Source organism: Nipponia nippon, unplaced genomic scaffold (genome assembly GCF_047370975.1).
Source record: "Nipponia nippon isolate SJK-2023a ecotype South Korea unplaced genomic scaffold, ASM4737097v1 scaffold_6, whole genome shotgun sequence".
Taxonomy (NCBI): Eukaryota; Metazoa; Chordata; class Aves; order Pelecaniformes; family Threskiornithidae; genus Nipponia; species Nipponia nippon.
In genome coordinates, this window is record NW_028262380.1 from 81001794 (window position 1) to 81029611 (window position 27818).

Consider the following 27818-nt stretch of genomic DNA (forward strand, 5'->3'; position numbering starts at 1 on the left):
GCTCTGATTCTTATAATCGGATTTATCATCGCTCCAAGGTGCCTGCACGGCGGCTCTCCTTTGGGCGCTTCCCATGAAGGCGAGAAGGAAATCTGTCTGCCCGGGAGGGGAAATCATTTCAGCCGAGACTCAGACTATAAATGTTTCTCTCTCGGTTATCTCGCATTCATCTCCCCGGGGCTTTTCAATTTGAGGTCCTTTCATCATCAGAGCCTTCTATCCGGTAAGTGCGCGACAGAGGAACGGCCGTGCTTCAGCCCGCTTAATTTAAGAGATTAAATTGTTGCTAACGCGTTTCTTGAGGATAAGCCATTTCTGATGGCAGTATTTTGCATTTGAGAATGAAGGGATTTATGGCTATGAGCTCGCTGAAAGCAACGAGCGGCCGAAAGCTGCGGGCATCGGCATCTAACGCCGGTTCGATATTACAGCGCATTGCGTTAGCGGGAAGTTGGCGTCAGTCACCGGAGACATCGCGGCGGAAGGCAGTGCCCTCAAAAGGCTGGAAAACTGATTTGCACATGCGTTTCCAGGGACGTAATCAAATCAGCCAGCGGGTTCAATAAAAGGAATAAGCAAATATTCCAGATTTGCATGCATTTGGAAACAAAACCTGTTGCAACGCTTTAAGGTTTTGAGGTGGTTTTTTTCCCAAAAAAAGCTATTTTTGGATTGGAACTGTTGCAGACTGCTGCAGAAGGGTATTTTATATTCTCTTAAAGACCTATCTGTATCTAAGGGGAACATTTCAGGGGAGCTCATCCGAGGGCTTGGGCTGTCACCCTTCCTTCCCGTCAGAAACTGTCCCTGTGCATCTATTATGGCCACGGAGTCCATTTTCCGTGATTTATCCCCCTCTCCAGGCACTGTCTCTCCTCTCTTTGCCTCTTTCCTCCCCTTTGACCTCTCTCCGGCTTTTTTTCTCAGTTTATCATGGTTTTGTAGATGTTTCCTGCTGCTCCTCACAGTCCGAGCAGCGCTGCCTACGGTGATGGATGCCGGCATGGGAAGGAGGGAGCAGAGGTGAATCCCGTGGGGAGAAGCTGGGAACAAGAAGCCTGGCTTTGTGGAGGGTGCCGTCAGGTACGTCTGCCTTCCATCCTCAGCAAAAATGCGGCGTCTGCACCCCAAAACGCTCCTTTGTCGCCTTTTAGCCTCAAATCGGGGGGCGGCAGGCTCCGCTCAGTCCCCGGGAGCGCTGAGCGGTGCCACCAGGAGCTGTTAGTTTCCAGGGTGGAATAACTCCCTGGAATGAAAGTTGCAGCAGGGGCAATTTGGATGGGCCCGAATGGGGGAAAAAAAAAAAAAAAAAAAAGGGAAATTCAAGTAGCTCCGTTTTCCTCCGTGGGTTTTATTCCCCCAAGCAAGGATGGCTACTAGAAGACGCGCAGGGACTCTAGTCCGAGGACGTGTCCCGGTTTGTGCGCCCTCCGCTGCTGACAGAAGAAAGGACTTTACTGATTTATTTATTTTTTCACTGTGTGGGGTTTTTTTCCCTCTCTAAAATGCAGGTGTACTGTTAGGAATACTCTTTGGGAAGCAGCGGATAAGCCCAGGCGGTAAGTTATTATTTCTGATTTGGGTTCCCTTGCGTTTTGTATCACACCCTAAAAGACCAAGTTTCAGTGGAAAAATCACAGAAATAAGAAAGCAAGGGCACCCAATGAGCGGTTTAATGTTACAGAGCCAGCATTTATTTATTTTTTCGTGGCATTTTATGCCACTTTCACCAGCATTGCCTTTTCAGCAGGTTTTAGCGCAGAAATTATTAAATTTTAGAGAAGGCAGTGGAAAAACCTCTTGCTAAATGCTGGAAAGTGCCAGGGGCCGGGGGCTGTTGCCCGAGGGGGGATCTCCGGGCAAACGAGCCCCAAAAAAAGAGAGAAAACCAACCCGGCACCCCGAGCAAATCCCCTCTTTCTGGATGGGGAGGTGGGAGCCTGGTGCCCCCGAAAAATCAGAGCTGCCGCCCGCCCCGGCTCCTAATGGAGATGCTCTCTGCAAAGGCAGCCTTCACCGAGACTTGTGCATCCACGGCCCCGAGGGCATCGTTCTTTGGCCCTGAGCATATATTTTTTGAAGCAGCTAAAAGCCTTGTTGGGAAAGGTAGAAGGATGTATTTCAAAAAGGCCGCTGAGGAGAAAAAGAGCTGGCTTCTCTTTGAACTCGACCAGGAGGCCCTGCCCAAACCCAGTGAGGTCTGTCAGCTTAAAGCTGGAAAACCCTGTAACGGGATGGACAAGAAACGCCAGGCTGCGGTGTCGAGTTGTTACGGAAGTCACACCCAAGAAAATCCCGATTTCGCATCCCGATATTTGCTGCCCGGGAGAAATGCCAGAAGAAGCCCACCCTGCGGATCTCAGGAAGCTGCAGATGCTAATGCTGAGATGTAAGGAGCATTCTGAGACCCTGAAAACTTATTTTCAGATTTTGCAGGAGGGAGGTGTAAGCACCCTTTTGATTGCCGATGAGAAAAATAAGTTTTAGTGGTGAAGAAAGGCAGCCTTAGTATGAAACTGTTGAGACCCACGTTGAGGTAGTCGTGATGTGTGAAACGGTTTGCTTCCTGAAGAATTCAATAGCAAAAAAAGTAGGGGCAGAAAGATTTCGGAGCTTATTGTGGTTTGATTTATCACTTCTCCCCGAGTTACTTCACTGCCAAGAGCAAATGGCTTCCTTCTCGTTACTGAAAGATCATTTGAGAGCCCTTGGGAAGAACAGTTGCGTTGGCCATCGCCGGTAGCCAGCTAGACCACAACCACAACCAGTTTATGGCATTGCTTGAACGTTTAAAGTAGGCCGCCAGGAAAGATTTGGGGAAAATGGCTCATATCATGAGAATGCTGAGGACCGTTGAGCACATGAAGTTTGTCCGTGCCAGGGAAGAGCACTCGGTCCTCTCGCTGCCCGTCCACCAAATGCTGAGGAACTGGAGGAAAATTCGCTGCTGTGAAATAAGGTGGACCGTGGCAGCCGAGGAGGCATTGGTGAGTCTCAGACCTCGGCGTGCAACCTCAAACTCCTCTCTCGCCTGCTGGGGAGCAGAGCTGCACGCCGTCTTCTGCACAGATAAAGCTTTACACGCTTCAGTTGTCACATCAGAGCCATGTCCAGGGCAAGCTGTGCATCCTGACTCCCGTTTCTTAATCCGCTCGGGGACCCCAGAGGACGTGGCCGGCAGCGATGAGAGCGTGATCCAGAGGGAAGCCCACAGGTACGCTTCAAATTTGCAACACGCCCTCGTTTTTTGCACAGCAGAGGACGTGCTGCGGGGCGCCCACCGCACGCCCAGGCGGGTTTTCTCTCTGCCGGGCTGGCAGCCAACATCCAGATCGCAGCGTAGCACCGCAGGCTCCTGCCTTCATTAATTTTCTCTCGGCGAGGCTTTTCAATTTTCCATGCCAGGGAGCCTGCTGAACATCCCCCCGTTGCCGCCTGGTGAGCAATTCGGCAAGCTCGGTCCCCACCGCTCCTTTGCGGGGAGCTCCACGCCTCTTCCCGAGAGCTCGCTCTTCCAATCAACCATGTTGGGCTGCTCCGAGGACGGTCCCGGTTCAGGGGACAGCCGTAGGCGTGAGGTTTTGCTGGTCCTTTGCTGACGCCGGGGAGAGGACCCGCCATCTCAGATCGATACCTAAAAAACCTCTCTAGTTCCTGATAAGCAGCCAAGAGAAATATATCTATTCAAGCTTTCCATTTAGGCTTTTCCTATTAAACGTTTTAATGGTGGTAAGGTATCAGTAAATAGAAACTTAACCACCAAAGTGTGGATATATAAACGTATGTCTCCGTATACAGGGATAGAAAGGGGTTGGCAAGTAGTTACCAGATAGTTGTTTCCAATCTAAACCTTAAGATAATAATCAACTTATTACGTAGCAAGTACATAACTAACTAGCCTAACTAGCTTGCTAACAGCTAGTTAATGCTGTTCTCCGATTTTGCTGCAAGCCTCGGGGTACGTGGTATTTCTCCCAGCAGGAGTGATGCGAGACTTCCATGTTAACAGACGGCCTTCTCTCTGATTTTGTTTCCTTGTATTAAATGGTGAGGAAACCTTAAAAATTTGAAAGACATAAATAAAAGCCACTTGGCGTGTGTTTTAACGCTGCACTGTACCCTCCTGAGACCCAGGACGTGCTTTTTTTGGTCATTTTGGACAAGCCACGGGATGGTTTTTACGCCAGGTGTCAATTTCCCTTATGCTCTTGAAGGCACATGGCACATGCTGTCCTAGGGAAGCTCTCAGATGGGAAGATTTATTGTCTGCTGCCATGCTGGAGGTTTTGCCTTATCCCAGGGCTGTTAAGTTCTCTGCTGCAGTGCCACGAACGCAGGCAATTCGGTTAAAAATAACCTGCTGGAAAGAAATGAGCAAATAAAACGTCCGGGTGTATGCAAACGGTCCCTAGCAGGCGTCTTTTCTGGATACTGAAACGGCAAACGATGGGAAATCTTTAAGAGTAGCTACAAAATTGTATTTTTTTATACATATATATTGCTCCTTTTTACTTGGCTAAATGTATTTTTAGTGGGGAAGTTTGCTTCAGGGATGTGATGTTTTCAACCCTTTAATTTTCTCTTTCACCTCAGAGTGAAGTCCAAAAGTCCACCTCCTTTACCCAGCGGGGATTAAGGAAACCGTGACCGGCTTTGGCGTTCCCGGTAGAAGAACACCTGCACAGCCTGAGTAGGTCCTCAGCGATTCTCAGCTTTTCCATCATGAAAAAAAGAACAACAAACACTTCACTTGCCTTATTCTGTTAAAAATCCCGGAAAAGTTTCCCACCAGTGATCTCCTAAAATCCGGATCCTCACTGCCTGCGCCAGGCAGTTGGAACCCAAGCAATATAATAACTAGAGTTATTACATCATTATCACTATTCATTACTATTACATTCTGGTATAGAGGAGACAGTAAAGCAAGTCAAAACTTGCAGAAGGTCAAACGAAGAGCTGGGTATGCTGCAGTAGATAGAAATGTTCACAGGTCAGTCACAATTTAGGGCAGACCATGAGGTGAACTGAGTATCAGACCGTAAGCAAATATGTTAATTTTTATTGTTAATGTGTATGTTAATGAATACCGTGCTGCGTTTGGTACGTCATGGTACGCGTGCTCCATTTTCGATCGCCCTTGTCCTCCCGGGTAGCCACGCCTGGCACCGTGGCGGCAGCAGCCAGCTGCAGAGAACGAAGCTGGCGTCTTGGAAGTCCCGGCAGAAGGAAAAAACAAAGAAAAATTCCCCAAAAACGCTGCCGTGATTTTAAAGTCAGACCAGCGCCCTGGTGCAAATCGGCGGATCGTTGAGAGCCTTGGATAAAAAAACTGAATTTGCATTGGGCAGCAGAGCGTGGAAGCCGTCCCAGCACGAGACCACGACCACCCGGGCAGCGTGGGAGTTCCCCGCTTCAGGATTTCAGTGGGACGTAAAATCACGCTCATGCTTTGTGTTGGCCTCTTACGGGGTGAAAGTCGCACCTACTTTCCGTGATTTCTTTCCGTTTGTACCGTGTTTTGGTCACTTTGGGTGGAATAGAGGGATGGTCTCCTGTCAAAATGCAGCAGCGAGACGCCACATCATTGATATGTGCGCACGTAAATCCAAATGAAAACAGCAGCAGCCTCCTGAGTGACGGGCAGCGCTGGGTTAACGCTTGGACATGATGATCTTAAAGGCCTTTTCCAACCTAAACGACTCTACGGTGGGCAGAGAGGGGGTCAGTGCCTGTCCTGACAAGGAGTTCGCCTCTTCCCGCCTCCCCCGGAGCCTCTCCCCGCCAGACCCGTAACGACATCGGCCCTGCAGGCCGGACCGACCCCCCGCCCGGACACGTTAAACCCCGGAGGCGGTGACGGCTCGGCCCGGCCGGCGGGGAACGGAACGGAGCGGGGCGGCGGCGGCGGCGGCGGCCGCCTGACAGGAGGCGGCGACCGTTACGGCGAGGGGCGGGGCCCTGAGCAGGAGACGGAAGTGCGGCGTGGGTGTGGCCGGAAGTGCGCAGACCTGGCCCGGACGGGACGGGACGGGGCGGGGGGGTCGCCATTACGCGGAGCGGAGCAGGCCTCGCCTCCCGGTTGTTGCGCCGCCACCGTTAATCGGGCCCGGGCTTCGCGGGTCCCGAAAGCGACGGGGCCCTGCCCGGCCCCCGGCTCCCGGCCCGGTCCTACGCGGCGGCCATGGAGGAGAAGGGTTTCGCCAAGGAGCTGGATCAGTGGATCGAGCAGCTGAACGAGTGCCGGCAGCTGAGCGAGAGCCAGGTCCGCAGCCTCTGCGAGAAGGTGAGTGCGGGGCCCGGGGGGCCGCGCTGGGCCCGGCTTCGCCTCCTCCCGAAGGCCCGGTGCTGGTAGCGGGGGGCTGTGCCCCGGGGTTGCGGTTCCTCAGCCCCGCTGCTGGGGAGTGGCGGGCAGAGCCCCCCGAAAATGGCAGGGGGGAGGGTGTGGGGTGCTGCGACGGGGAGACGGGTTTGCGTCTCCTCCCTCTGCTGCCTGCGAGACCGTGGTGCTGCCCGCGGTATGGCTGACGTCTGTAGATACCCGAGGAGATCGGGGGGAGCTGGGGGTGCTCAGCCTGGAGAAGAGGAGGCTGAGGGGAGCCCTCATCGCTCTCTGCAACTGCCTGACAGGAGGCTGGAGCCGGGGGGGGTCGGTCTCTTCTCCCCAGTAACAAGCGATAGGATGAGATGAAACGGCCTCAAGTCGCACCAGGGGAGGTTTAGGTTGGATGTTAGGAAAAATTTCTTGACTCAAAGGGCAGTCAGGCCCTGGCACAGGCTGCCCATGGCACTGGTTGAGTCCCCATTCCTGGAGGTATTTAAAAGCCGGGTAGACGTGGTGCTGAGGGACATGGTTTACTGGTGGGCTTGGCAGCGTTGGGTTAACGCTTGGCCTTGATGATCTTAAAGGTCTTTTCCCACCTGAACAATTCCATGATTCTATGAAATTGGGAGTCCTCTTGTATAAAGTAGCAGTGTATTTCTGACATAAAAAATGCCACGGTTACAGGTTTTTTTTCACACACAACTGCCCTCAATAGTGTAGGTTTTATCTTTTGGCTTTGGGTTCATCTAAGTTGCTGGGGAGGCTCAGGGGTGGTGCGTGCAGGGAGAAATGCGTTCTCTCTTTCAGGGGCCTCGCGCTGCACTTCTCCCTTGCGGCTCAGAATGCGTGGTAGCCACATAGTAAAAAGTCAACCTTAAATCAATGATGAAACCTTCTGACATCCAATGTGTAATCTAGGAAAGCAGAGGGGGATAAGAGATGAGCTGTAGTGCTGACCTAAACAGAGGCTTACAAGCTTCTGAGGGAGACTAAAATAGAATGAGGAATGGTTGGATAAAGGACGCCGTCTGCTATTTCGGACTGTGGTTTGGACAGTCCTTTGGCAAATTCCCGTTTGGACTTGCTTAGTGTAGACTGTCAAGAGCCTTCTTTTTTTTTTTTTTTTTTTTTTTTTCCCATCAGGAGACCAACTTTTAGACTTGTGCTGGATTTTGTCTGACAAGTTAAATACACAGTGTGAACGCTCCCTCAATGCTGCAATCTATCACTAAGTTAGGATTTTCTTTGGACTTGGCAAGATGGGACAGTTGAAGAATTCAGGTGGTAACAAATGTCATAACAAAGGTTATTCCCTCTATTTGCTTCTTATCTCTGTGACCAGCAGAGACCATTGCTGCGCACCAGGTGGTCCAGGGAAGCTCCCAGCTTCCTTTCCTGGGTGGACTGAAAATTATCAGGCGCAGAGGGTAGAGTAGTTAGTTTGGCGTTCTGTTTAGCGTCATATTGCTGATGGTGAACTTGGCATTGTCATGTTATTACCTGTGTGTCTTGCTCAGTTCTCTCAGAAGTGGAACGCATTTTCTGATGCCTGTTCACGGCAACACATTTTGGCCAGTGACGAAACATCTCAGTGCCAGCTTCAGAAGACGCGGCTATTGCCTTTTGTCAGACCCTCGGTAGACCACCGCAGTGATAAGGTGTGAACAGTAGAAAGGGTCTGCGCTGCAACCTCGTAGCATGCCAGGGGTGCTCATCAGAAAGGTAGGAGCTGTTGGTTTGAATGCCACAGGCAGAGACTACGCAGGACTCCAGGCTCTGGCTTCCTGGCAAATGCTTTCACCAGTGGTCCTGACATCTAGCTAGCCCTCACCCAGCCTCTCTTATCTTCCCCCCTTTCCCTTTTCTTATCCCATTCTGGGGCTGCCCGTTTGTTTTATGACTCTTTCTCCAGAGCGCCATCAGATCCGAGAGAGTGTGCGGTGAGAAGGGCTGATGCTGCAGCAGGGAGCGACAGCAGTGGCTTGAAGAGTAGATAGATCTTGACGAGTGAGTAATAGCTCCTTGTGGCTGTGCTGTCTCCTGCGTGAGTCCCAGCTAATAAGCCCGAAAGAATTTATTAGCGTGATCTGTGCCCTGCTCCAAGCATTGCTGGTTGGGAACTGCTGTTCTAACCAGCAAGCTGTTACAGAAAACCATTTCCCTTCTTCTCCGGCTGCGCCATTAATTAAGGAGCTGTGGCTGCTGCGTTTTGGGAAGCTGGAGGACAATGCCAGCAGATTGTGCCTGTACGTCAGGGCTTGCACAGTAAATGGGGAGAGCGGCGGCTCAGCGCACCGCGTTGCAGCTGGAGGTGGAGACAGTGTTTGTCACCCAGATGACAGGTAGGAACCCGGAACCTGTGGTGCACGGCGCGAAACGAATGTCATCTGTCACAGCACCTCGTTCTTCAAGGGTGCTGGTAACTGATCGAAACGACTTGGATATGAAGTAATTACTCTGTGATGCTTATTCTTAAGGTTTTGGGGAGTGGTTGTATCACCCAGCTGATAGTGGAAAGGAGCTTACGAAAACTTACGGGTGTGCAGGCTTGCTTTTGGCATGAAGCAGCCCTGCCAGAAAGCTGGTTTAGTTTGCTTCCGTGAGATAATATTTGGAGAAAACCTTACCGACCTTGTCTCGCTTCTTAGCACTCCCTTTTGTGTGACTAATTTCTAAGAGGCCAAGCACAATAGTACCTCTTGCCTCAGGTTTAAATTTGTGGAAGAGTTCAGTCGTAAAAAAAGAAAAAGGTTTAAATCAAAATGCGGGGGGGGAACAAAGAAACAAATCCTAGACTTGCCTGTCTGGGTCATTCTTGTTATTAATTGCTGGCATAATGGGCGGTAATGAGGGAAAGAATGGGTATAGCTCGGGTTGATGAGGGTATGCCAAATTATTCTGCACTCTGAAAGTTCTTGAAATTTGCACCTGTAAAAATCACATTCTGTCTTCACCTGCCCAGTTACAACATCATTTTGGCAGCTAATCAGTCTTGTATTCTTCATGCAGTTAATCAAGATGTCATCTCAAGACGGCATGAGAACACTTGTTTCCCGTTCTGCTGGTCTTTCAAATGGAATCTAGCTAAAATCGTGCAGACATGTAAAGGATAATAGAAAGACAAACAATTATGATCGCTGCTGGACCTTGTAGACACGAGAAATGTTCCAGCATGTTGGGGAAATGTGTGTCGGATGTCTTGCATCTCAAACTACTGCTCTTAACATCATGGTCTTGGACTTTTTTTATGGCAGAAGGTTGTTAAAACCTTTTCCTGCCTTCATTCAACAGGCAGTGAAAAATCTGTAGAGTTCTGCCTTAGATAATGTCTGCACTTCATCGGAGGTGCTATGGCAGCTTTCTGTGCTGGTGCTAGCTTTGAAATTGTTAACTTGGGTACTGATAGCAGGGTAGTGCTGGCTGTATTGAACTGCTTTTGAACTTGCACAGGTTGTAACCTGTATTTTGGACAGCTAAAGTCAGGCTGAAAGGCCGAGAAGTTCGATTCATTTAACAGGAAGCGCTCCCACGTTTGAACATGGATATCTCTGAATACTTATGTTTTAAAGTTCAAGTCAGGTCAGCAAATGAATTCCGGTACAGGTGAGGGAGTTGAGAGCCGTCCTGCTTATCCCAGGGAAAAGGGTTTTTCACCAAGGTAATAAAATGGGATAGGAAAGAAAGCAAGTACAAGGCTGTCTCTAAATTAAGCGCAGGCAAGCAACCATCCATAACCGTCTCTCTCTCTTTGTAGCTCCTTTTTTTCTATCCTTGTTCTTTGGATGTGTAAGAAGGGTTACAGTCTTGTTGCTGTGAGCAGCTTGAGAGCTTTGTGTTGTGAAGTGGTGGGAGGAGAAGGATTCTAATCGCTAATGAAGACTTGCATTTCTTGTATGGTTATTGTGAACTGAATCTTCAAAACCAAGCAGCAGGAGCCAGTTGATGCTGTAGGGAGCATTGCTGTTACTGGCACGTACCTACGATGCTTCTGCCCTCCGAGGTCATTTCACCTGGGAATAATTTTAGGAGAATGAGTTAGCAAGCTCTTCAGCACTAATTGGTGAAATTAGCCTGAGTGATAGAGCCAAGTAGCATCCTGGACGCTGTTCAAACCGTGAAATTCCGAGTGTTGCACTGAGTCGTGGCCAGGAATATTTCACCTCTCTGGCGATGACACTCACCCCAGGGTGTGCTGGCCCAGGTACCTCCAGGAGCACGTGTGCACCTTGACGGTCCCTGTGACTCCTGAGGCTCGGGGTTGTGCTCTGCTGCCTTGTTGGTGAAGGGCAGGACAGCTCCGTCCCTCTGGCTTCTGTCTCATTTGGGAGAATCTAGCTGGTTCTTGTTCAGGCCAAGCTCCTTGAGATTTTAATATCCTCAGCACACTTGTTGACATAGTAGTTTGGTCTGTCGCAGCTGATGGAATGATGGTTCAGTTGAATTTTGATCAGAAACTCCGTAGCTGGCTTCTCTGATTCCTGAAGTAAGAACCTCTACAGGTCAAACTGAGCTCGTGGTGCAGTAAATGCGTCTTCCAGAAGGAGCCGAGTTTCTCTGTTCTCAAAGGATCTTGTATGCAAAGGAGGTGCTTGGGGTCTTTGATTTTCTCTAGAGAAAGCACAACGCTGAAAATCTGCCTCCTGCTTGGATTGTAATCCCCTCACCCATGGAATCGTCCTACACAATAATCGTAGACAAATCTGATCAGCGTAATAGTTGATGTGGATTTGATTGTTAAGTCTCTCACAGAGGGATTAGTCTCCTGGTGATCCCAACGGTAGTCTCAAAGCCAGCGTAGCATCTCAGGTTTCGGAGCAGCGCATAAACGGTTTGCGTTCAAGCCCTGAGACCGCTCGGTTTCCTCTTGTGAGGACAGCACAGTAAATTATTGGGATTCTCCAGCCTCCCTCCATGCGGATTGAGGACTGAGCAGCAGACGAGATTGTGTTCCATCCTACAACGGTGATCTACAGAATATAAAACTGGGAAGGAGAGGGGAGTTGAGATGATGGGGAAGCTCACAGACAACAAATAGTTTACTCTTCAAAGTAGTTTTGAGCACAGACATGGTAACTGTTGTGCTTAATGGAGGTTTATTTGATGAAAATACCTAAAAGCTGCTGCTTTTTATTCTGACCTGGATATGGTTTTCATTCAGAACAATTGGGACACATGCTTAGGAAGCTGATAACTTTAGTCATTGTTTTCTAAAACAAAGGTAGCTAAAATATGACTTCAAGTCATAGTTATTTAACAGCCTTCTTAAGTAAGTAAATGATGATAATGCAGGGCAGCTTACTTGCATCAGAGTTTTTTATCCTTGTTTTGTAATGGTGCTTTTGTTATTTCAAGTGATTTGACTTCAGCGTTAGCTCTGCACAGTGAAATATGAAAGCAGAGCGCACTGGTTAGTTGCCGCTTTTCTGGGGTGTTTTTAATGATGCTTAAGATTTTAAAGATCTTGTTCTGCGTTAGAAAGTTGCGCGAGGGCACGCTTCTGTGGCCAGCTGAGCTCAGCTCCCAAGCCCGATTTGAACCAGCTCTGCCGCGTTAAAACGACAGACTTAATCTATTCACGTGCACGTATGTTTGTCTACATAGTAAGCTAAAATGGTCTACACAGTAACAGCTGGTAGGCAGCTTAAGAAGCTGCTGCTCTTCAGCTGCTAGCTTCTCCTTTCTCACGAGGGGAAACTCCTAGATTCTCCTAGTACCAAAATTTCAGGACTCAGGCTGGCCCACCTGCCTAGGATGCATTTAACGTGAGTATGTTTGCCCTATTGCTGCGCAAAAGGAGCTCTTCTCTGTTGCCTGTGCTGCTTTACCTGTACCTGTTCTCAGGCTGGGTGCGTGGGTTTTCTGGGCAGATCAGAGAGGTGGAGAGCGATGATGTGGTTGAGACGCTGGTGAGTATGTGTGGTATCTGTACGGTGTCCTACATCTTTTCCTGGGAGGCTCGAAGTAAATGTATTTCTTTATGCGCATCTGGGAAGGGAGTAGTGCGCGTGATACGAGAAGGCAGAAAACACCTCGCACCTTTTGTGGTTAAGTTAGCTCCAGCTTACAACGAAACCCTGTCTGTTGCGTTGTGTGAGTCAGAACACACTAGGCAGCTGTTTTGTGACTGTCTTTTATATTTGTCTCTCCCAGAGGGCAGAAGCTCTCAGAAGGTGCTTTTAAAGATACTTGAACGGAATTTAAGTACTGCTATTTTGTTCAAAGATGCAACACATTCAGCAGTTTGCAGTCAGTTTAGATAGATGCTACGTCATCGAGTCCATGTGCAGGACATGTCTTTGAGGATCAAGGTCACATCCCTCAGGTAACGTACCGTGCAAGGGGCACGCTGGATGGTGTCCAAGCTCTTGAGTGCTCGGGTTTTAGTTATTCTTTCCAAATATGCGCTTTCCCTAAAAGAGGCAAGGCGACTAACGTTCGAATGTGAACATGGACGTCCTCGAGGAGCCCACCGAGGGGGTCCTCGGTGAGCAGCTTCTTCCTGGGAGCAGCAGGTGGGAGCTACATCACCCTGAGTGAAGGGACTTGGTGACGAATAGCCAGCTCATCGCCTGCTGGTGACTGTTCAGCACTGGCCATCTTTCATCCCTTTTGTCCAGATCGGACCGAGCCTATCTGTGGGTGTTCTCTGTGCCTCAGATGTGCCTGAAGCACTCATCTGCATCAGTTGATGAGCTGGAGGCAGCAAAGCAAACATGATAGTTGAGAATGGTAATAAGGTGGTGCAGATAGGCTGCATTACATGGCTGTAATCAGCAGAGGAACTGCTGGGTGTAGAGGAAGAGATGAACAAATCCAGGGATGCCATCCCTGCATCTGTGGGCATTCTGTTGCCAGCTGGGTACAGCCAGGGAAGCTGGTTGTGGCTCCGTATGTTTAAATTGCCTCTAACTTTGCTTTTCCAGTTGCATGTGACCTGCCTTTAGAAGCTGTTAAACTGTTGTGCTTGGAAGAGGATTGGAAATCTGGCAGGCAAAAAGCGCCCTGGGCGAGAGAAGTGCCTTTTGCATATGCCGTGATGTTCTGTGCCAGGTTAGTAAAGTGAAGCTTAGGAATGCTTGTTTTCCTCAGTAGCGTAAGCCAGAAGAAGAAATCTGCCCCTCTGCAAGGGAAGTGGATTTGTTAGTTCCCGTGCGTTCTGGGAACGCGCAGAGAAGGTTCCCTTTCCTGACATATGGCTCCAATCGTCTCATACTCACCGCAATGCAATCCGAAAGCGCCGTACCTCCGGAGAGCCGGGGCAGCCCCATCAACCCCCGGCACTAGCGTTCGCCTTGGTTATTGTTTGGCAGAGTAACAGAGCTCAGCTCATCTGTTGCCATAGTGGTTGCCCAGCGTTTCTGCCAGAGGAGCCGCTTTGTCACGTGCAGCCTTTCTTAACATCATCTCTGCTCAGCGATCACACAGTGAGCTGGCTTTGTCGCTACGGAACGAACGCGCTGTTCGTAGTGCTGTTTCCATGGCACGGACCCGCTGCTGCGAAATCCGGGTCTTGGGAGAGCGCTTGAGGTTTGTTTATGGGTGTGCAGCAACGGGGGAAAGCTGAGGGATCCCAGAGGAGGAAGGCAGCGAGGAGTAGCTGTCAGCGCTGGCAGAAGAGTTGTTCCAGCCTGCTGCTGTGCTGCCAGCAAAGGTGACAACGCAAATGGTTCCACATGGCTGCATGGGATTGAGAGCAATCCGTTGAGCAGCTGAGATGGTAGTCAGACTAAAACGTGGCAGGAGGGAGTCGGTGTGTGAGTGCATCCTTGCTATCGAAAGTCTAGGAGGTCACAGTTTTCCTACTAGCGTAGGTATCAAATAATACGTAGCTTTACGTCTGCTTTTGCAAATCAAGTTGTTGAAAAAGCCGTAATAGTTTCCTGAGTGGCGTGCACTACCTCCTCTGGTATTTCGACCCTTACAGCAGATGGCAGGAGTATTGACTAATCTCTGTTCATCCAAATTTTGCACTGAACACTTGCTGACGGGACATGGGATGGCCTGCAACGCTGAGGGGACAGCTGTGGTTCTTGAGGTAAAAGCTTCTAGGTATCGTGAAACTGAATAGCGCTTGACTTTGGCAGTCAGATTAGAGTGCTGTCGTAGTTCACACAGCTGAGATGAACAGACCTGAGCTGCGTTGAACACATAGATGGAGAAATCTGTCAAAATCTGTATGTTAAAAAAAATCAGTTGTGCTTAAGAAGGTAACGTCTGCCCACGGTGCTGGTGATGCTTACTGGAATAGTGCTTCGTCTGGTCTGCGCTTGAGCAATGCTTGAAAGAAGCACAGGATTCGTGGGTGAACCCCAGCGGTGATGGAAGTCGTGTATCCAGCGCGAGTCTTGAAGTTCACACTGCTTCGTTTCAGGGGAGCCTGGGAGTTACCTTGTTCAGTTACTTCCTTGAATTTGTTTGTCTGTGCTTGTGGTACAATAAGATCTTAACGACCTGGCCTCACAGTAGCAAACCTGCTTGTCTTTGTGCACAGGGATTTGTAAAACGCACTTTGTCTTTGCTTACCCAGCAAACTCTCTTTCAGTGGTCAGCTTGAGCTACTGGAGTGAAATCGGGTTTCCAGTGCGAATGCAGTGGAACAACATGTGCACCTGCTTATGGAGGAGCTTCCTACCTTTTTGTCCTAAATGTGTTTTTCTTGCTAGGCTAAAGAAATTCTTACGAAAGAATCGAATGTGCAAGAGGTACGTTGCCCCGTCACCGTCTGCGGGGATGTCCATGGTCAATTCCACGACCTTATGGAACTCTTTAGAATTGGTGGGAAATCGCCAGACACAAATTACCTGTTCATGGGAGACTACGTGGACAGAGGCTATTACTCGGTGGAAACGGTGACTCTTCTAGTAGCGTTGAAGGTATGGTTTGACAGCTTTTCTGCGGCAGCGTTGGGCAAAACCGCGCTTTCGGGGAGTTTTGAAAGAATTGCTCCTCTCATTGACGCTGCCGTTGGCTTGAGCTAGAGGGATGTAAATTGAAATGCATTAATGAACACGTGCTGCTCTATGACAGAGCTGAATGCTTGGCTGCTGTTTGAAATATTCTGTTACTATTTCTTTCCATAATGACGGTACAATTCTTGTGTTAAAGGAGAGTTTTCTCTGTCAATAGGTGCGTTACCCAGAACGCATTACAATACTGAGGGGCAATCACGAAAGCAGGCAAATTACGCAAGTGTATGGTTTTTATGACGAATGTCTGCGAAAGTATGGCAACGCCAACGTCTGGAAGTATTTCACAGATCTGTTTGATTATCTTCCACTTACAGCTCTAGTAGATGGCCAGGTAAGCCTTGATTAAGGAAAACGCTCCGTGTCGTGGAGTTACGCAGCCTGTATTGTCTGACCTCTACGTGAACAGTCTCAAACAAGCTCCCTTAACTCCTGATCTGAATTTATTTGAAGCCGATGTACTTATTGTGGGTTTGGGGAAGAATTTAGTGAGGTGTTAATACAAGTTGATGGTGCAGGAAGGCTTTTGATTCTGCTGCCGAAGGAACGGCAGGGTATTGCATGTGTGGTTCGTTTCAAATGACTGCTCAACAAGAGGGGATCCCCTCATGATACATTAGATGCGAGCTGAGTTGTGGCTGTGAGGAAAGATATCCTTAAAATGGAAGGCATGGTGTTTTTGCTGTTGCTCTGATCTCTGTATGCAAGGTGGAGCCTTTTAGTTTTGTTTCCTTCTGCAGGAATTAAATTTGGTTTCTCTGCCGCGAGGGTGAGAGGGCTGTAATTCTGAAAGAATGATAACAGAGTTAAAAACGGCTATTTCTGAGATCAGCCTTCCCATAACAATATGCACTGAACGGATGGTTCTTTTTTTCTCCGGAACAGATATTCTGTCTCCACGGTGGCCTCTCTCCATCCATAGATACACTGGATCATATCAGGGCTCTGGACCGCCTGCAGGAAGTTCCACACGAGGTAACAGGAAAGGACATGCATCATAAACTTAGCTATCTGTTGGTGGAAAATGCAAATGTAGCCTCCCGGTGAAATGCATTTAAACAGTGAGACACACGGTTACACAGCAGATGATTGCTGTTCTAAGAGCTAGAGCAGATGAACATACATTTGGGCAAAACACACACAAGTCAATATGCTTTGATTACAGCAATCTACAAAAGCAGAGTTATGGGTTCTTCACAGATGTTTTTCACAGAATCACGGGATTTTTTGACTGTCGTGCTGACTCCAAGAGTAGTATTTGGTAGGGGAAGGTGTTCACTACCTTCAGCTTCATCACAGACTTGCTTGTGAACAGACAACCACCACATGAAGCCATGCCGTGTCACCATCCTTCCTCCCCAGGCAATCCTTTCTTCTGTGGTGTTTCACCTTGTTCATCACTTTCTGGGGGCCTGAGATCAGGACTGAAGAAACCACCTTCTGAGCTCCCAGGGTAGCAAATGCCTCTTCTGTGTTGGAGTGGTTGGGGCTTATAAAATGGTCTTGAATGTTCCCTGATTAAATAAACTGCTTGTCCTGCAACGTCTTTGGTGTAACAGCAAGAACAATGTGGCAAGGTCTGCCCAAGCCTTCCAAAAACCTGAAATACGGTGTGTAAATTATTCCCAGAATCGGGGGGCTACCTGGTGGGACACCTACCTGTAGTTAGGTGTAATGATGATATTCTTGCTCTGGGGTTTTCCCAGTCTGTGCTGAAATCTGGCTGTCCTGAGGACCTCCACGTGTAGTCAGTGTGATCCCTGCTGCAGAGCTCAGATCGGTGGGTAGGAAAGAGCAGCAGGCTTGGATAAATACTAGAGTAAATACTGCCCCTTAGTAGCTGAAAAAGAAAAAAGAAAAAGCCGCTGAGCTTCATTTGTGACTGTTAAAAGATGTACACTGGGATATTTTTGAATATGTCAAGTCCAACAATAGACTGTTTAGGAGAGGAAATTAAATGATTAATACCCTGCCAGAAGGGCTGCTGAAGGCTTAACATCAGTCTCTGGAACAGTTAGTTCATAGCCTCCTACGGGTCGTTGCCCTGTCTTTAATTTATTGCAACTCGGCTGGCACCAGTGAACCCACTCTGTATCCTTGGACATACATACCTTCTCACGGGGCCTTTTTTATTACGCTGTGAGAGTCAGTAAGAATGTGGATCTGCCCTCCGTGTCTTCGTATCTCTACCTAGTTGAAGTGAAATGGTAAATGGTGTGCGTGGAAGAGGAGGTGGGAACAGTTTTCTGGTTACATGGGCTCCTTTCTCAGTCAGCTGTGTGCGTAGTAATTTCTTGAGGAAGGATGCTGACCGATACAGTGAGTAACTAGCCAATATTACGTGTGCGAAATAAACTCGTGCCTCGTGCAGAAAAGGACATGCTGGCAGTCTTTTTACTGTAAATAAAATCTATTTTAAAAGTGGCTTTTTATAACGGTCTTGCTAGTGATCTAATGATCTACTGATCTAATGAAGAACACTTCATCTTTTTCAAGGGTCCTATGTGTGATCTGTTATGGTCGGATCCGGATGATCGTGGCGGCTGGGGTATATCTCCACGTGGTGCTGGCTACACATTTGGGCAAGATATTTCCGAAACATTTAACCATGCCAATGGTCTCACACTGGTCTCCCGTGCTCACCAACTTGTCATGGAGGTAGGGCAAGCGCTCTGCTAGGTGGGGCTAACAAAACATAGGTGCAAATTCTCGTCTCCTCTGTGAGACCTTCTGCTGATGGGTTTGCATAAGCTGACACCTAAATGTTACGCAGGTAAATACCAAAGAGGGATTTTAATCACGTGAAAACAGCGCGCAACATGAAATGATGGGCTTTGACCTGCGATGTAAATAAGGGGATGTTCTGCCCTTTCCCCCCGCTCCAAGTAAATTGCCAAAGGGACCCTGTCACACCCCATTTGTGGAAGTAATAATCTCCTTACACACGGACTGCTCTACTTAGACTGCTGCTGCATTAAACAGGCTGTCCCATAATACTCGGCAGTCAGATGTGACAGGGATTAAGCCATCATTTTGGCTGTTGATAGGCTATTCTTGTATGTCTTGCTGGGAAAATGCCAGGTGGGTCAATGGGGCAGATGTATTTTTAAAATCTAGTTCAAGCAGATCCCTTAAGTAGTCCTGTGTGTCAGAACTCGTTCGCATCCAGCAGGCAAATCCTCTTCTGTGGTGGATGAAAGCTGAAGGCATGCCGAAAAATCTCAAGGTTTCTTTACGGTACAGTCCATAACTTGCGTACAAAATGGGTAAACACACGAGTGACGAAGGGCCGATCTCTCTGTAGAGTGGTCGAAGCTGTTTTTGCTAGGTAACTACCGCTTGTTCTTGCGGTAGAGTACTTATTTTAAAATTAAACGAAGTCAGTTGGAAATACTTACGAGAAGTCTACAGTTTCACAAATGCCTTGGATGGTTTCAGGCCTTAAGAGGAACTTGAGACGGGCTGAGGTTTGGGGTTTAACAGAGACCTTTTTTTTTCCTCTTTTTCTGGCAGGGTTATAATTGGTGCCACGACCGAAATGTGGTTACCATTTTCAGTGCGCCCAATTACTGTTATCGTTGTGGGAACCAGGCTGCTATCATGGAACTAGATGACACTTTAAAATATTCCTTGTGAGTAACCTGGCTCGGGCTCTTCCCTCTTCCTAACCGTTCTGCATCGTGAGGAATGTCTGATCCTTTCCAAAGGGGCTCTTTCCTGATAAGCCAGCTCAAACCACTCTGGAATTTACGTTGTGTGCTCTACCTGCAAGAATATCTAAAAATAAGTAGCGAGTTAAGCTCTTAAAAGCTTCTCTTGGCTACTGCACTATCTCCTCTTCCTGGCTCTCTGGAGAGCTGGAGCTTCTGCATTTTCGTAATTCCTCTATTGCCCAAGCTCGATGGAGAGAGTGAAGACAGATTGATTTATGTTATGTATTTTTATTTTTGGTAGCACTAGGCTTTGTAAAGATGGGTGAGAGAGTCTGAATTTTGCGTTCAGCTGAGCTGGCGTGAAAGCAGCGATGGGCTGCTGAAGCGCTGACTGCTGGGTGGCGTTCACTCCCTAAGCGGCGTTTCAGCCAGCCGATGAGTTTTCAACTCCCGTGGATGCTTGTTTTGGGACCCGGAACGTTTTATGGGATGAGTAAAGCGATAGCAGCAGTAGAGCGAGCCTAGTATTTATTGTGGCGTTGGAAAATACCTTGTGGAGGAGGGTAAATGATCCCTTTTTCTTCCCTGCAGCCTCCAGTTTGACCCAGCACCTCGTCGTGGAGAGCCTCATGTTACCCGTCGTACCCCAGACTACTTCCTATAAACCTCTCCTAACCTTTGTAGAAGGAAGTACACCTGGCATTTTAAAGAGCAACAATATTTACACGTTTCTGTAAGAAATCGGGGTTCGTCTCAACTTAAAATCCCCATCATGGACCAAAACGTGCCATACAGAGGACGAAGAGCGTTTAGCACAACTTGAGACTGAATTCCTTACAACACTATATCTATCCTATACCCATCAGTCCAACAGTCAGTTTGCCTGCTGTATTTGTAGTCATTGTTTTTCTTCTGGACTGTTCAGAGAGGAAAAAGTCACTCTAATAACACTTCCATCTTCCCTGATGCTTCTTTGTAAATTTTTAGTTCTAGTGTTTAACTGGCATGAATTAGAGGTTATTTTCCAGGGAAATGCACACTAACTTCTTCCCCCACCACTCTTTATTTTATTGAAAGACCGATCAACTTAACTGGAGAAAGGAAGCAATTCCTGCTTGGGAGTACGTTGTCATAACACGGATAAAAGCGTTCCCTTTTTAGCTCGATTCCTGTTCTGTGTTGATCCTGCCTTTTTTGTTTGTTTCGTTTTCTTTTCTTTTTGTTATTTTCCCCTCTCCCCTCTGTATATTTGTCCTGGAATTGCTTGCAATCCTCCTCGCTGTACCTAAACCAATAAACTTGCCGTTGTCAGCCCCAACCCCGTGGTACGGTGCTGGGACGGGGCGGGACGCGGGGGACGGCGGCGGGGCGGAGCGGCGGGACCTTACCGAGCTCGCAGCCATGGCGGCGATCGCTTACGAGCTGCTGGTGTTGGGCGGCGGATCGGGAGGGCTGGCAGGAGCCCGTCGAGCAGCCGAACTGGGCGCCCGCGTCGCTTTGGTGGAACCCAGCCGCTTGGGAGGCACCTGCGTGAGTCCTGGCGGGGGGGGGAGGGGGGCGCACCCACGGTTGGGGAGACCCCGCTGCCGGGGTGGCAAGAGGGCGAACGCGATGAGTCGTTACCGGTCCCGGTTACCCCAGGACTGGTCACGGTCCGGCGGCCGGAGGGGAGGAGGTCGCCATCCAGGCTGCGGAGCGTTGCACAAAAATCCGCCTTGTCACGCTTGAAAGGCGACGGGTCCGCTTCCCTGCGCCCCTGGGAGGGAGCCGGTTCCCGCTGGCTGTTTTCAGGCCGATAAAGGGATGCCGACGAGTCCCGGGTCTGCGCAGCAGGGCTGCTAACTCAGTTACCCCTGAAAGGCAGCAAAGCAGAACTAGCGGGCCGGTAAAAAGCAGAAAAAAAAAAACCCTTGTTCCTCAGACAAGCCAGGGACCGGCTCTAATTTTATGCTTTAAGCGTGTTTCCCTGAAAGAGGTGCGGTACTGGGACCCGAAGCGCAGGAAAGGGCTGGCAAACACCCTGCTAGTAAATCTCTCTTAAATTCACAAAAAAACAAAACAAGACCAACTTGTATTTTAAGACCTTGCACCTTCCGTGTTCTCCTTTAAGGAAGTGAAGGAAAAACAGGCAAACCACAAAACCTTGAAGCACAAAAAGCGGTTACTGCCCTCTTTTGCCAGAAACCCATATTTTCCTGGCCAGAGAGCTGGGGTTCGGTACCAGCCTGACGTGGGATGCTCTCTGGAGCGTCGCCTTTAAAAAAATAAACCTTCACGCTCAGACTTGCTCTTACTTCCCCCTAGGTCAATGTCGGGTGCGTGCCAAAGAAGGTAAGGGGGCTTTCGCTGCGGCGGGTTGGGGCCGGTGGGGGTGCCCGCCGAATATGCGGGGAGGTGCTGGCATGGGGAGGGAGGAATGAGGGAGGAATCAGGGGCTCAGAGCGTATTGAGCCATCGAGATGCCTTGAAACGCTCAGATCTGCGTCCCGTGGGCTGCTCCGGGCGGAGGTGAGGCATCGGGAAGCGTGGCAGGGGTTTTCCCAAAATCAAACCGGTCTTCCTGATCCGATTGCGGGTTTGTGCGGGCAGGTGATGTGGAACGCGGCGATCCACGCGGAGTTTATCCACGATCACGCCGACTACGGCTTTGAAACGCCCAGTGTCAAGTTCAACTGGAGGCAAGTATGGCAAGAGATGGTTGGAAACCGTGCCGTGTACGTGGCCAGGATTCCCGTTGTATGTTGGAAAGGAGGGGTGGCAAACCAGCTGTGGGAAGAGATTCTGGAAAAGAGGGATGCAGGGACGACAGGCACAAAAATCTGACGTCGGTGGGGAAGGCTCCTGCCTGCTGGGTAACTCGGGGCCGTTTTATTTTGTGGTGTGGGTGCCACGTAACGAAGCGATTGAATTGTTTTTCGCTGAGCTCTGTAGGTTCATTCGCTCGCGGTGACAATAACCCCCGCTCTGTTCCAGAACAATTAAAGAGAAGCGTGATGCTTATGTGAGGCGCCTGAATGAGATCTACGAGAATAACGTAAAGAAGGTGAGGATGCGTTTATCCCGCGAGCTGAGCAGGGAAGCGGGATCTGCTGGGTTTTTGGCCGCTTTTCCAGCTTTAATGGGTGTCCTCTGTGCAAGCCCTGGCTCCGTTAGCTGGCCCTCGCACCTCCTCCTTCTATTAATCACCTGTTACTCCCCGAAGGCTCACATCGACATCATTCGGGGCTACGGCAAGTTCACCGCCGATCCCGAGCCTACCATCGAAGTGGATGGGAAAAAGTACACAGCTCCTCACATCCTTATAGCCACGGGCGGGCGTCCGGCCGTCCCTCCCGACAGCGAAATTCCCGGTGAGCCTGACAAAATTCCCCGGGCTGCCCAGAGAGAGGTCTGCCAAAGCAAAGCGGGTTTGGGGAGGTAAAGGCGGGAAGCGGGAGACTGTCGAAGGGTGCGAAAGGGGCTCTGCTTTGCAGGTGCCAGCCTGGGGATAACCAGCGATGGCTTCTTCGACCTGGAGGATCTGCCCAGGTAAAGCGGGGCTCACCCTCCCGGGCTGCCGCTACCGCCGGCGGCTCGGCACGCCCGCCCACAGCATCGTCGCTTCTCCGCAGGCGCAGCGTTATTGTCGGTGCCGGCTACATCGCGGTGGAAATCGTGGGGATCCTTTCTACGCTGGGCTCCAAGTCATCCCTGCTCATCCGCCGAGACAAGGTAGTGCCGCCGGTTGTCCCCAGCCACGTTTCCCACCCGGCAGCTGCATCCCAGTCTGCCGGGGTTTGCTGGTCATCAGCTCCCGTGAGCTGGGAAAGGGGGGTCCGAGTCGGCGCAGGCTCAGGAGGGTGGAAATGGCGACGCAGAGGACGGTGGCGTTGGGCTGTTGGGCGTAAGGAGAAGCTGGGAGGGGGGCAGACGGGGCGAGAAGAAGAGCGTAGGTGTGCTGCCAGGAGGATTTCGGCAGCACCGCCCCGCATGCCTGGCATTTCTGCTCATTTCCTTGAGCTTTGTTTCAAGTCATGACTTGAAAAAAAGAACAAAAAAAAATTAAAGTAAAAACAAACAGAGAACTTCATCATTAACCAGAAGTGCCCTGAACCTCTCTGGGCCGGGATGGGGCACGGGCGCAAGGAAATGCTGATGGAGGGGGCTGCCAGGGGGCTGCCCCCTTCGCCTGCAGACCCTCATCTGATGGGGCTGGTGGGTTCCCGCCCAGGTCCTGAGGACCTTCGACTCCATGATCAGCTCGAACTGCACCCAGGAGCTGGAAAACATCGGGGTGGATGTCTGGAAGAACACACAGGTACAGGCGTGCAGAGCAGCCCCGTGGCTTGTCCCATCTCTCCTGGAGAGGCAGAGCCAGGGGGAAAGCCAGCGTTTTGGGTGCCGCTCACCAGGCCACAGCTTTGACGGCATCCCTGGTTCTGTGGTGCGGCCGCCATCACCTGGTGCAAGGCAAAAGCTGTCGGCACCTTCTCCCCCTGCGGCTCCTGTTGCTCCCTGCAGGTCAAGACAGTCACCAAGTCCCCTTGCGGGCTGCTGGATGTGACGGTGACCTCCTCAGCGCCTGGCCACAAGCCAACGGAGAGAGTGATCCGGGACGTTGACTGCCTGCTGTGGGCTGTGGGGCGGGAGCCCAACACCGAGGAGCTGTGCCTGGACCAAGTGGTGAGATGGCAGCACATCCCTTTCACGCTGGTGTGGGGGTGCCCGCAGATTTCCGGGGGTCCCACGGGTCTCTGGGGAATCCCGTGGATATCCAGAGCCTGCTGCAGGGATGGCGTTCTCGCTGTGCCCCACTCCCAGCTGGGAACATGGCAGCAACCAGCACAGGTTCCCCATGGGCATCGCTTGTCCCATCCCTCCCGGGGCACGTGCCGAGGCGGCTGCCATTTCCCACGGCAGGGCGTGCAGGTGGACGCCAAGGGCCATGTGGTGGTGGATGAGTACCAGAACACCTCCAGGAGAGGGGTCTATGCCGTCGGGGACGTCTGCGGGAGAGCCCTCCTCACCCCAGGTACCACGGCTGTGCCCCCCTCCACAGCCCCTTGGTGCCGCGCTGCGCCGCAGCTCAGGCTCCCCGTCCCTCCCTGCAGTGGCCATCGCGGCCGGCAGAAAGCTGGCCCACAGGCTCTTCGAGGACAAGAAGGAGTCCCGGCTGGACTACCATAACATCCCCACCGTCGTCTTCAGCCACCCACCCATCGGCACCGTGGGCCTCACCGAAGGTGGGGACGGACAGGGCGCGGGGGGGCGAAGAGGCTGGGGACATTGTGGCTCGGAGCTGCTGGTTTGATGGTCAAGGAAACGATCTGATCTCCGGCAAGCGGTCCGAGCCTTGCAAAATGTGCTTTGACTCCCTCTTTATAAATGCCTCGTGTTTATGGTGCATCCCCTTGACCTACGTGCCGTGTCTTCTGCTGCAGACGAAGCCGTGGCCGCGCATGGGAGGGAGAACGTGAAGATCTACAGCACGTCCTTCACCCCCTTGTACTACGCCGTCACCCGGAGGAAGGTTAAGTGCGTCATGAAGTTGGTGTGCGCTGGCAAGGAGGAGAAGGTGCGTGGAGGGGACCGGGGGGGACAGCTGGGTGCTGCACGGGGGTGGCAGGGACCACGGCTGGCTGTCCTCTTCTCCCCATGTGGTCGGCTCTGCCCTGCTCAAACCTGGTCTTGGGCTGGGATCCAGCTCCCCCAGCACCAAGCCCAGCGTTCAGCTTGGATTTCGCCGGTGCTGGGTCCCACCCAGCCTCTTGCTTCTTCCCCGAAGGTAGTGGGATTGCACATGCAAGGGCTGGGCTGCGACGAAATGCTGCAGGGCTTTGCCGTGGCCATCAAAATGGGGGCCACCAAGGCAGACCTGGACAACACCGTCGCCATTCACCCCACTTCGGCCGAAGAGCTGGTGACGCTGCGCTGAGGCGGTGGGCGCAGGCAGCCCCAGGACAGCAGCTGCAGCTGAGGAAAATGTTTTATATGTCTTAAAAAAATGCCTTAACGTCAGGCGGTTGCCTGGAGAGTGTGACTGTAACATCCGCGTGCTTTGGAGTGGAAAATAAATACGGTGATGCTGGCAAGTCTCTCGTTTTGCTTTATGGTGCCTGTCTCCCGCTGAGGCCAACCGCGGAGGGTGGTGGCATGGTCCCTCGGGACCAGGGTGCTTGGGGCGCGCGTGGGTGCTGGAGTATCCCGGGTGGGCTCTGTCCTCTGCCGCGGGCTTGTGGAGGGGTGCATCGGCATCGCCGTTAGATGTGGATGTGTCGGCATCACTTGTTGGACGTGGGATCACGGGGGAGCTGCTGGCCTGAGCCTGCTGCATCCCAGGGGCTTCCAGATCCTCTCCGCTGCCCTGTCGCTATCTGCTCTTCATGGCTGCGGCTCTCGAGCTCTCAAAGCTTGAGGCAGCTTGAAGCGGCCAAGGGCAAAGCTGGCCAGGAGAGGTGGGGCACAACTGCTGGCTTCTGCTTTGCTGGCGCTAGAAATAAATAGTTTGCATGAAATCAAAGTACCTCTGAGGTCGAAAATTCCCTGAAACCTAAGGAGGAGGTGAGCGGCCAAAGGAAGGGGACGCTGGTGCTCAGCCCAGCTGTGCAGCTCCAGGCTTTGCTGGGATGTTCCCATCCCGGCTGGCAAAGCCGCAGCAGGCAGGAAAATCCTGCCCAGCCCTCCTAACCCCACAGCATGTATTTAAAGAGTATATTGGACTCCTAGGAGCTCAAGTACAAGCAAAAGCCCCCACTATTACTGGTATCCTCAGTTATCTATGCTAGTCTTTGAAAGAATAATGCCTGGCAAGGCTTATTGCTAAGCGAAGCGCAAAAGATCTCCTCTGGGCTTGCCACAGTCGCTCCGCAGGCACAGGAGAGGAGTGAATTGGAGTTAATTCATAGTGAATCGCTCCGTCTGAATCATGGTGACTTCACCCTCTCAGTCAATACGCTGTAACGGCATTTTGTCAGTGTCTTTTTTTCCTTTTAAATGACAACTTCGGTCACTTTATTTTAAGGCATATTTTAGAGTGTTTGCCAGATTTGTCCTGTACTTCATAGCCAGAGAAAGTATCAAAGCGTCTGAAAAAAGAAAGGCAGGGACGCACGGGCACGAGCAGGGGCCGAGCGTCCGCAGAAGCCTCCTTTTTTGGAGAAAATGGGGCAAAAAAGCAGAGGGACGGTGGGGGGAACCGAAGGGGACCGGGATCGGGACCAGGGTGGGAGGGGTGACGGGAGGAGGGGCACCGGGGGTAGCCGGGGGGCTCTGGTCCGTACTGGCTTCAATGTTGTGCTGTCCTAGCTCCGGGGATGCCGGCTTGAGAGCTGGAAGGGACCGAAACCGCCCCCCCGCCCCGCACCGCACCCCGAGGGGAGCTGGGGAGAGCGGGACCCCGGCCCGGCGCAGCCCGGGCAGGGATGCTCTGGAGCGGGGACCCCGGGGGGGGGGGAGATGCCCGGCCCGCCCTGCCTTCTCGGGGAGAACCAGAAGCCCCGGGAGGGCCGGGGGGCGGTGAGCCGAGCTTGACGGAGGACGGACGGGGGCCGAGCCCCGGGTCTCCTCCCGCCACCGGGGGGTCTCGGTCCCCGGGCACAGTGAACCCCCGGGGGATGGGGCGTGGGAGGGTGCCCGCCGCGGTGCCTCCGCGCCGGTTCTCTCCCGCCGTCGCCCTCACCCGGGGCCGCCTGAGCGGGGCGGAGCGAGCGGCCGCGTCGGTGCCCCCCCCCCCGCAACCGGGGTTTGCCCGCCGCGGCCTCGGTGCCACCGGAGGACGGTCGGGCGCTGGGACCCCGCGGCCGACGGGACGCCCCGCCCTCCTGCCCCGCCCCCGCCGCCGGACCACGCTCCGCCCCGCCGGCAGGGCCCGCCCCCGCTCAGCCCCCTCCCCCGGGCGGGGCGAGGCCGCAGGGCGCGTGCGCGGGGCGGGGCGTCGGGGGTTTGGCCCTTCCCGGCCGCCGTCGGCCGCCATTTTTCTTTCCGCCGTTGGCACCGCTGCGGGCCCTGAGGTAGCGCAGGTCGGTCCCGGCCCGGCTCGGCTCCCCCGGCGGGGCCAGGTGAGGCGCGGGGGGCTCGGCCCGCGGGAGCCGCGGGGCCCGGCCGGGGGCCGCAGTTGGGGCCTGTGAGGCCGGGGTTGAGGCCGAGCAGCGGCGGAGGGGCCGCGTCCCCGGGATTTCTGGGGGCGGAGACGGGAGGGCGGCGGCGGCGGCCGCGCTGGCGGCGGCTCCGCGGAGCAGCCGCGTTTGTCGGGGCGCCGGGGAATAAAGCCCGGAGGGCCGGAGCCCGGCGCCCCCCCCGTCGTCGTCGTCGTGGTCGCCCGATCGAGACGCGGCCCCCCGGGGCCGGGCCCGCCCGCGGGTCCCCCCGGCCAGTTCCCAAGCACGGCCCGAGCCCGCCGGGGCTGCCGGGCTCCCTGACGCCACACGCGGGGCTGGGGGCAGCGGGGCCCGGGGAGGCGGCCCCCGGCTCGGGGCCGGGTCTGGGTCTCGGAACCGGGCCCGCTCGTGGGTTTCCCCGCAGCGGGAGCCGGGCCGGTGGGGAGCGATCTCGGGGCTGCGAAGGGGAAGGGGCTGCTGGGGGTGCGGAGCCGGGGCCCGGGCAGCTCGGAGCCGGGCTCAGCCGGGGCTGAGGGACCGAGTCGTGTGGTGAGAGCCGGGCACAAGGGCTCGAAGCCCCGCAGTCCGGGCGCTGAGGGCTCGGAGAGGGAGGCCGAGCCCTGCGGTTTGGGACTTGCGAGCTCCTCGAGCGGCTCCGCACCAGACACCCGGTCCCGCGGCGTCGGGGCTCGAAAGCAGAGCCCGAGCCCTGCATTTGCCGGCCTGGCAACCGGGGGGGTGGGTGGGTTTGGGGGTTGGCAATGGAGAGCGAGTCCTGCGGTGGGGGCTCAGAAAGAGAGAC

The 27818-nt window shown here is 52.5% G+C and overlaps 3 protein-coding genes across 18 annotated transcripts in view; all 3 read left to right on the forward strand.

Moving 5' to 3' along the window:
* PURG (purine rich element binding protein G) overlaps window positions 1-5847 on the forward strand; it is a 32651-nt gene extending 26804 nt beyond the window's left edge. For 2 of the 9 annotated variants that reach the window (XR_015700125.1, XR_015700135.1), the window contains 4 exons: window positions 39-223; window positions 946-1083; window positions 1512-3214; window positions 4594-5847. The gene's annotated coding sequence lies outside the window, so the exon portion shown is untranslated. Of the gene's footprint in view, window positions 1-38; window positions 224-927; window positions 1084-1511; window positions 3215-4593 lie in introns of all 9 variants that reach the window. The other 7 variants (XR_015700129.1, XR_015700127.1, XR_015700126.1 and 4 more) reach the window with 7 other exon arrangements.
* Window positions 5848-6018: 171 nt separating this feature from the next.
* On the forward strand, window positions 6019-20259 carry PPP2CB (protein phosphatase 2 catalytic subunit beta). Of its 3 annotated transcripts, XM_087737985.1 has the most exons (8): window positions 6019-6283; window positions 13246-13372; window positions 14986-15195; window positions 15449-15622; window positions 16174-16263; window positions 17785-17946; window positions 18802-18920; window positions 19533-20259. In XM_087737985.1, the coding sequence occupies exons 3-8, from the start codon at window positions 15079-15081 to the stop codon at window positions 19603-19605; spliced, it is 735 nt and encodes a 244-aa protein (XP_087594111.1). In that variant the 5' UTR covers window positions 6019-6283; window positions 13246-13372; window positions 14986-15078; the 3' UTR covers window positions 19606-20259. The 3 variants fall into 3 exon arrangements, with proteins under 3 accessions (XP_087594111.1, XP_009467790.1, XP_087594110.1); XM_009469515.2 differs by lacking the exon at window positions 13246-13372; XM_087737984.1 differs by lacking the exons at window positions 6019-6283; window positions 13246-13372 and adding an exon at window positions 8288-8664.
* On the forward strand, window positions 20246-25008 carry GSR (glutathione-disulfide reductase). Of its 6 annotated transcripts, XM_087737962.1 has the most exons (13): window positions 20246-20471; window positions 21246-21272; window positions 21531-21619; window positions 21915-21984; window positions 22144-22291; window positions 22415-22469; window positions 22553-22652; window positions 23152-23238; window positions 23442-23603; window positions 23841-23952; window positions 24032-24163; window positions 24362-24495; window positions 24706-25008. In XM_087737962.1, the coding sequence occupies exons 1-13, from the start codon at window positions 20343-20345 to the stop codon at window positions 24853-24855; spliced, it is 1395 nt and encodes a 464-aa protein (XP_087594088.1). In that variant the 5' UTR covers window positions 20246-20342; the 3' UTR covers window positions 24856-25008. The 6 variants fall into 6 exon arrangements, with proteins under 6 accessions (XP_087594088.1, XP_087594083.1, XP_087594089.1 ...); XM_087737957.1 differs by having other exon boundaries at window positions 23442-23952; XM_087737963.1 differs by lacking the exon at window positions 24032-24163.
* Window positions 25009-27818: the final 2810 nt, after the last annotated feature.

Bases quoted from the DNA above. Each gene is read 5' to 3' on its own strand.
- GSR (XM_087737957.1), top strand. From the start codon at position 20,343: ATGGCGGCGATCGCTTACGAGCTGCTGGTGTTGGGCGGCGGATCGGGA. The intron at 22,292-22,414 runs GTGAGCCTGACA...TCTGCTTTGCAG, and splicing joins TCCCGACAGCGAAATTCCCG to GTGCCAGCCTGGGGATAACC. The intron at 24,496-24,705 runs GTGCGTGGAGGG...TCTTCCCCGAAG, and splicing joins GCGCTGGCAAGGAGGAGAAG to GTAGTGGGATTGCACATGCA.
- PPP2CB (XM_009469515.2), top strand. From the start codon at position 6,182: ATGGAGGAGAAGGGTTTCGCCAAGGAGCTGGATCAGTGGATCGAGCAG. The intron at 6,284-14,985 runs GTGAGTGCGGGG...TTTTCTTGCTAG, and splicing joins TCCGCAGCCTCTGCGAGAAG to GCTAAAGAAATTCTTACGAA. The intron at 17,947-18,801 runs GTAGGGCAAGCG...TTTTTCTGGCAG, and splicing joins CTCACCAACTTGTCATGGAG to GGTTATAATTGGTGCCACGA.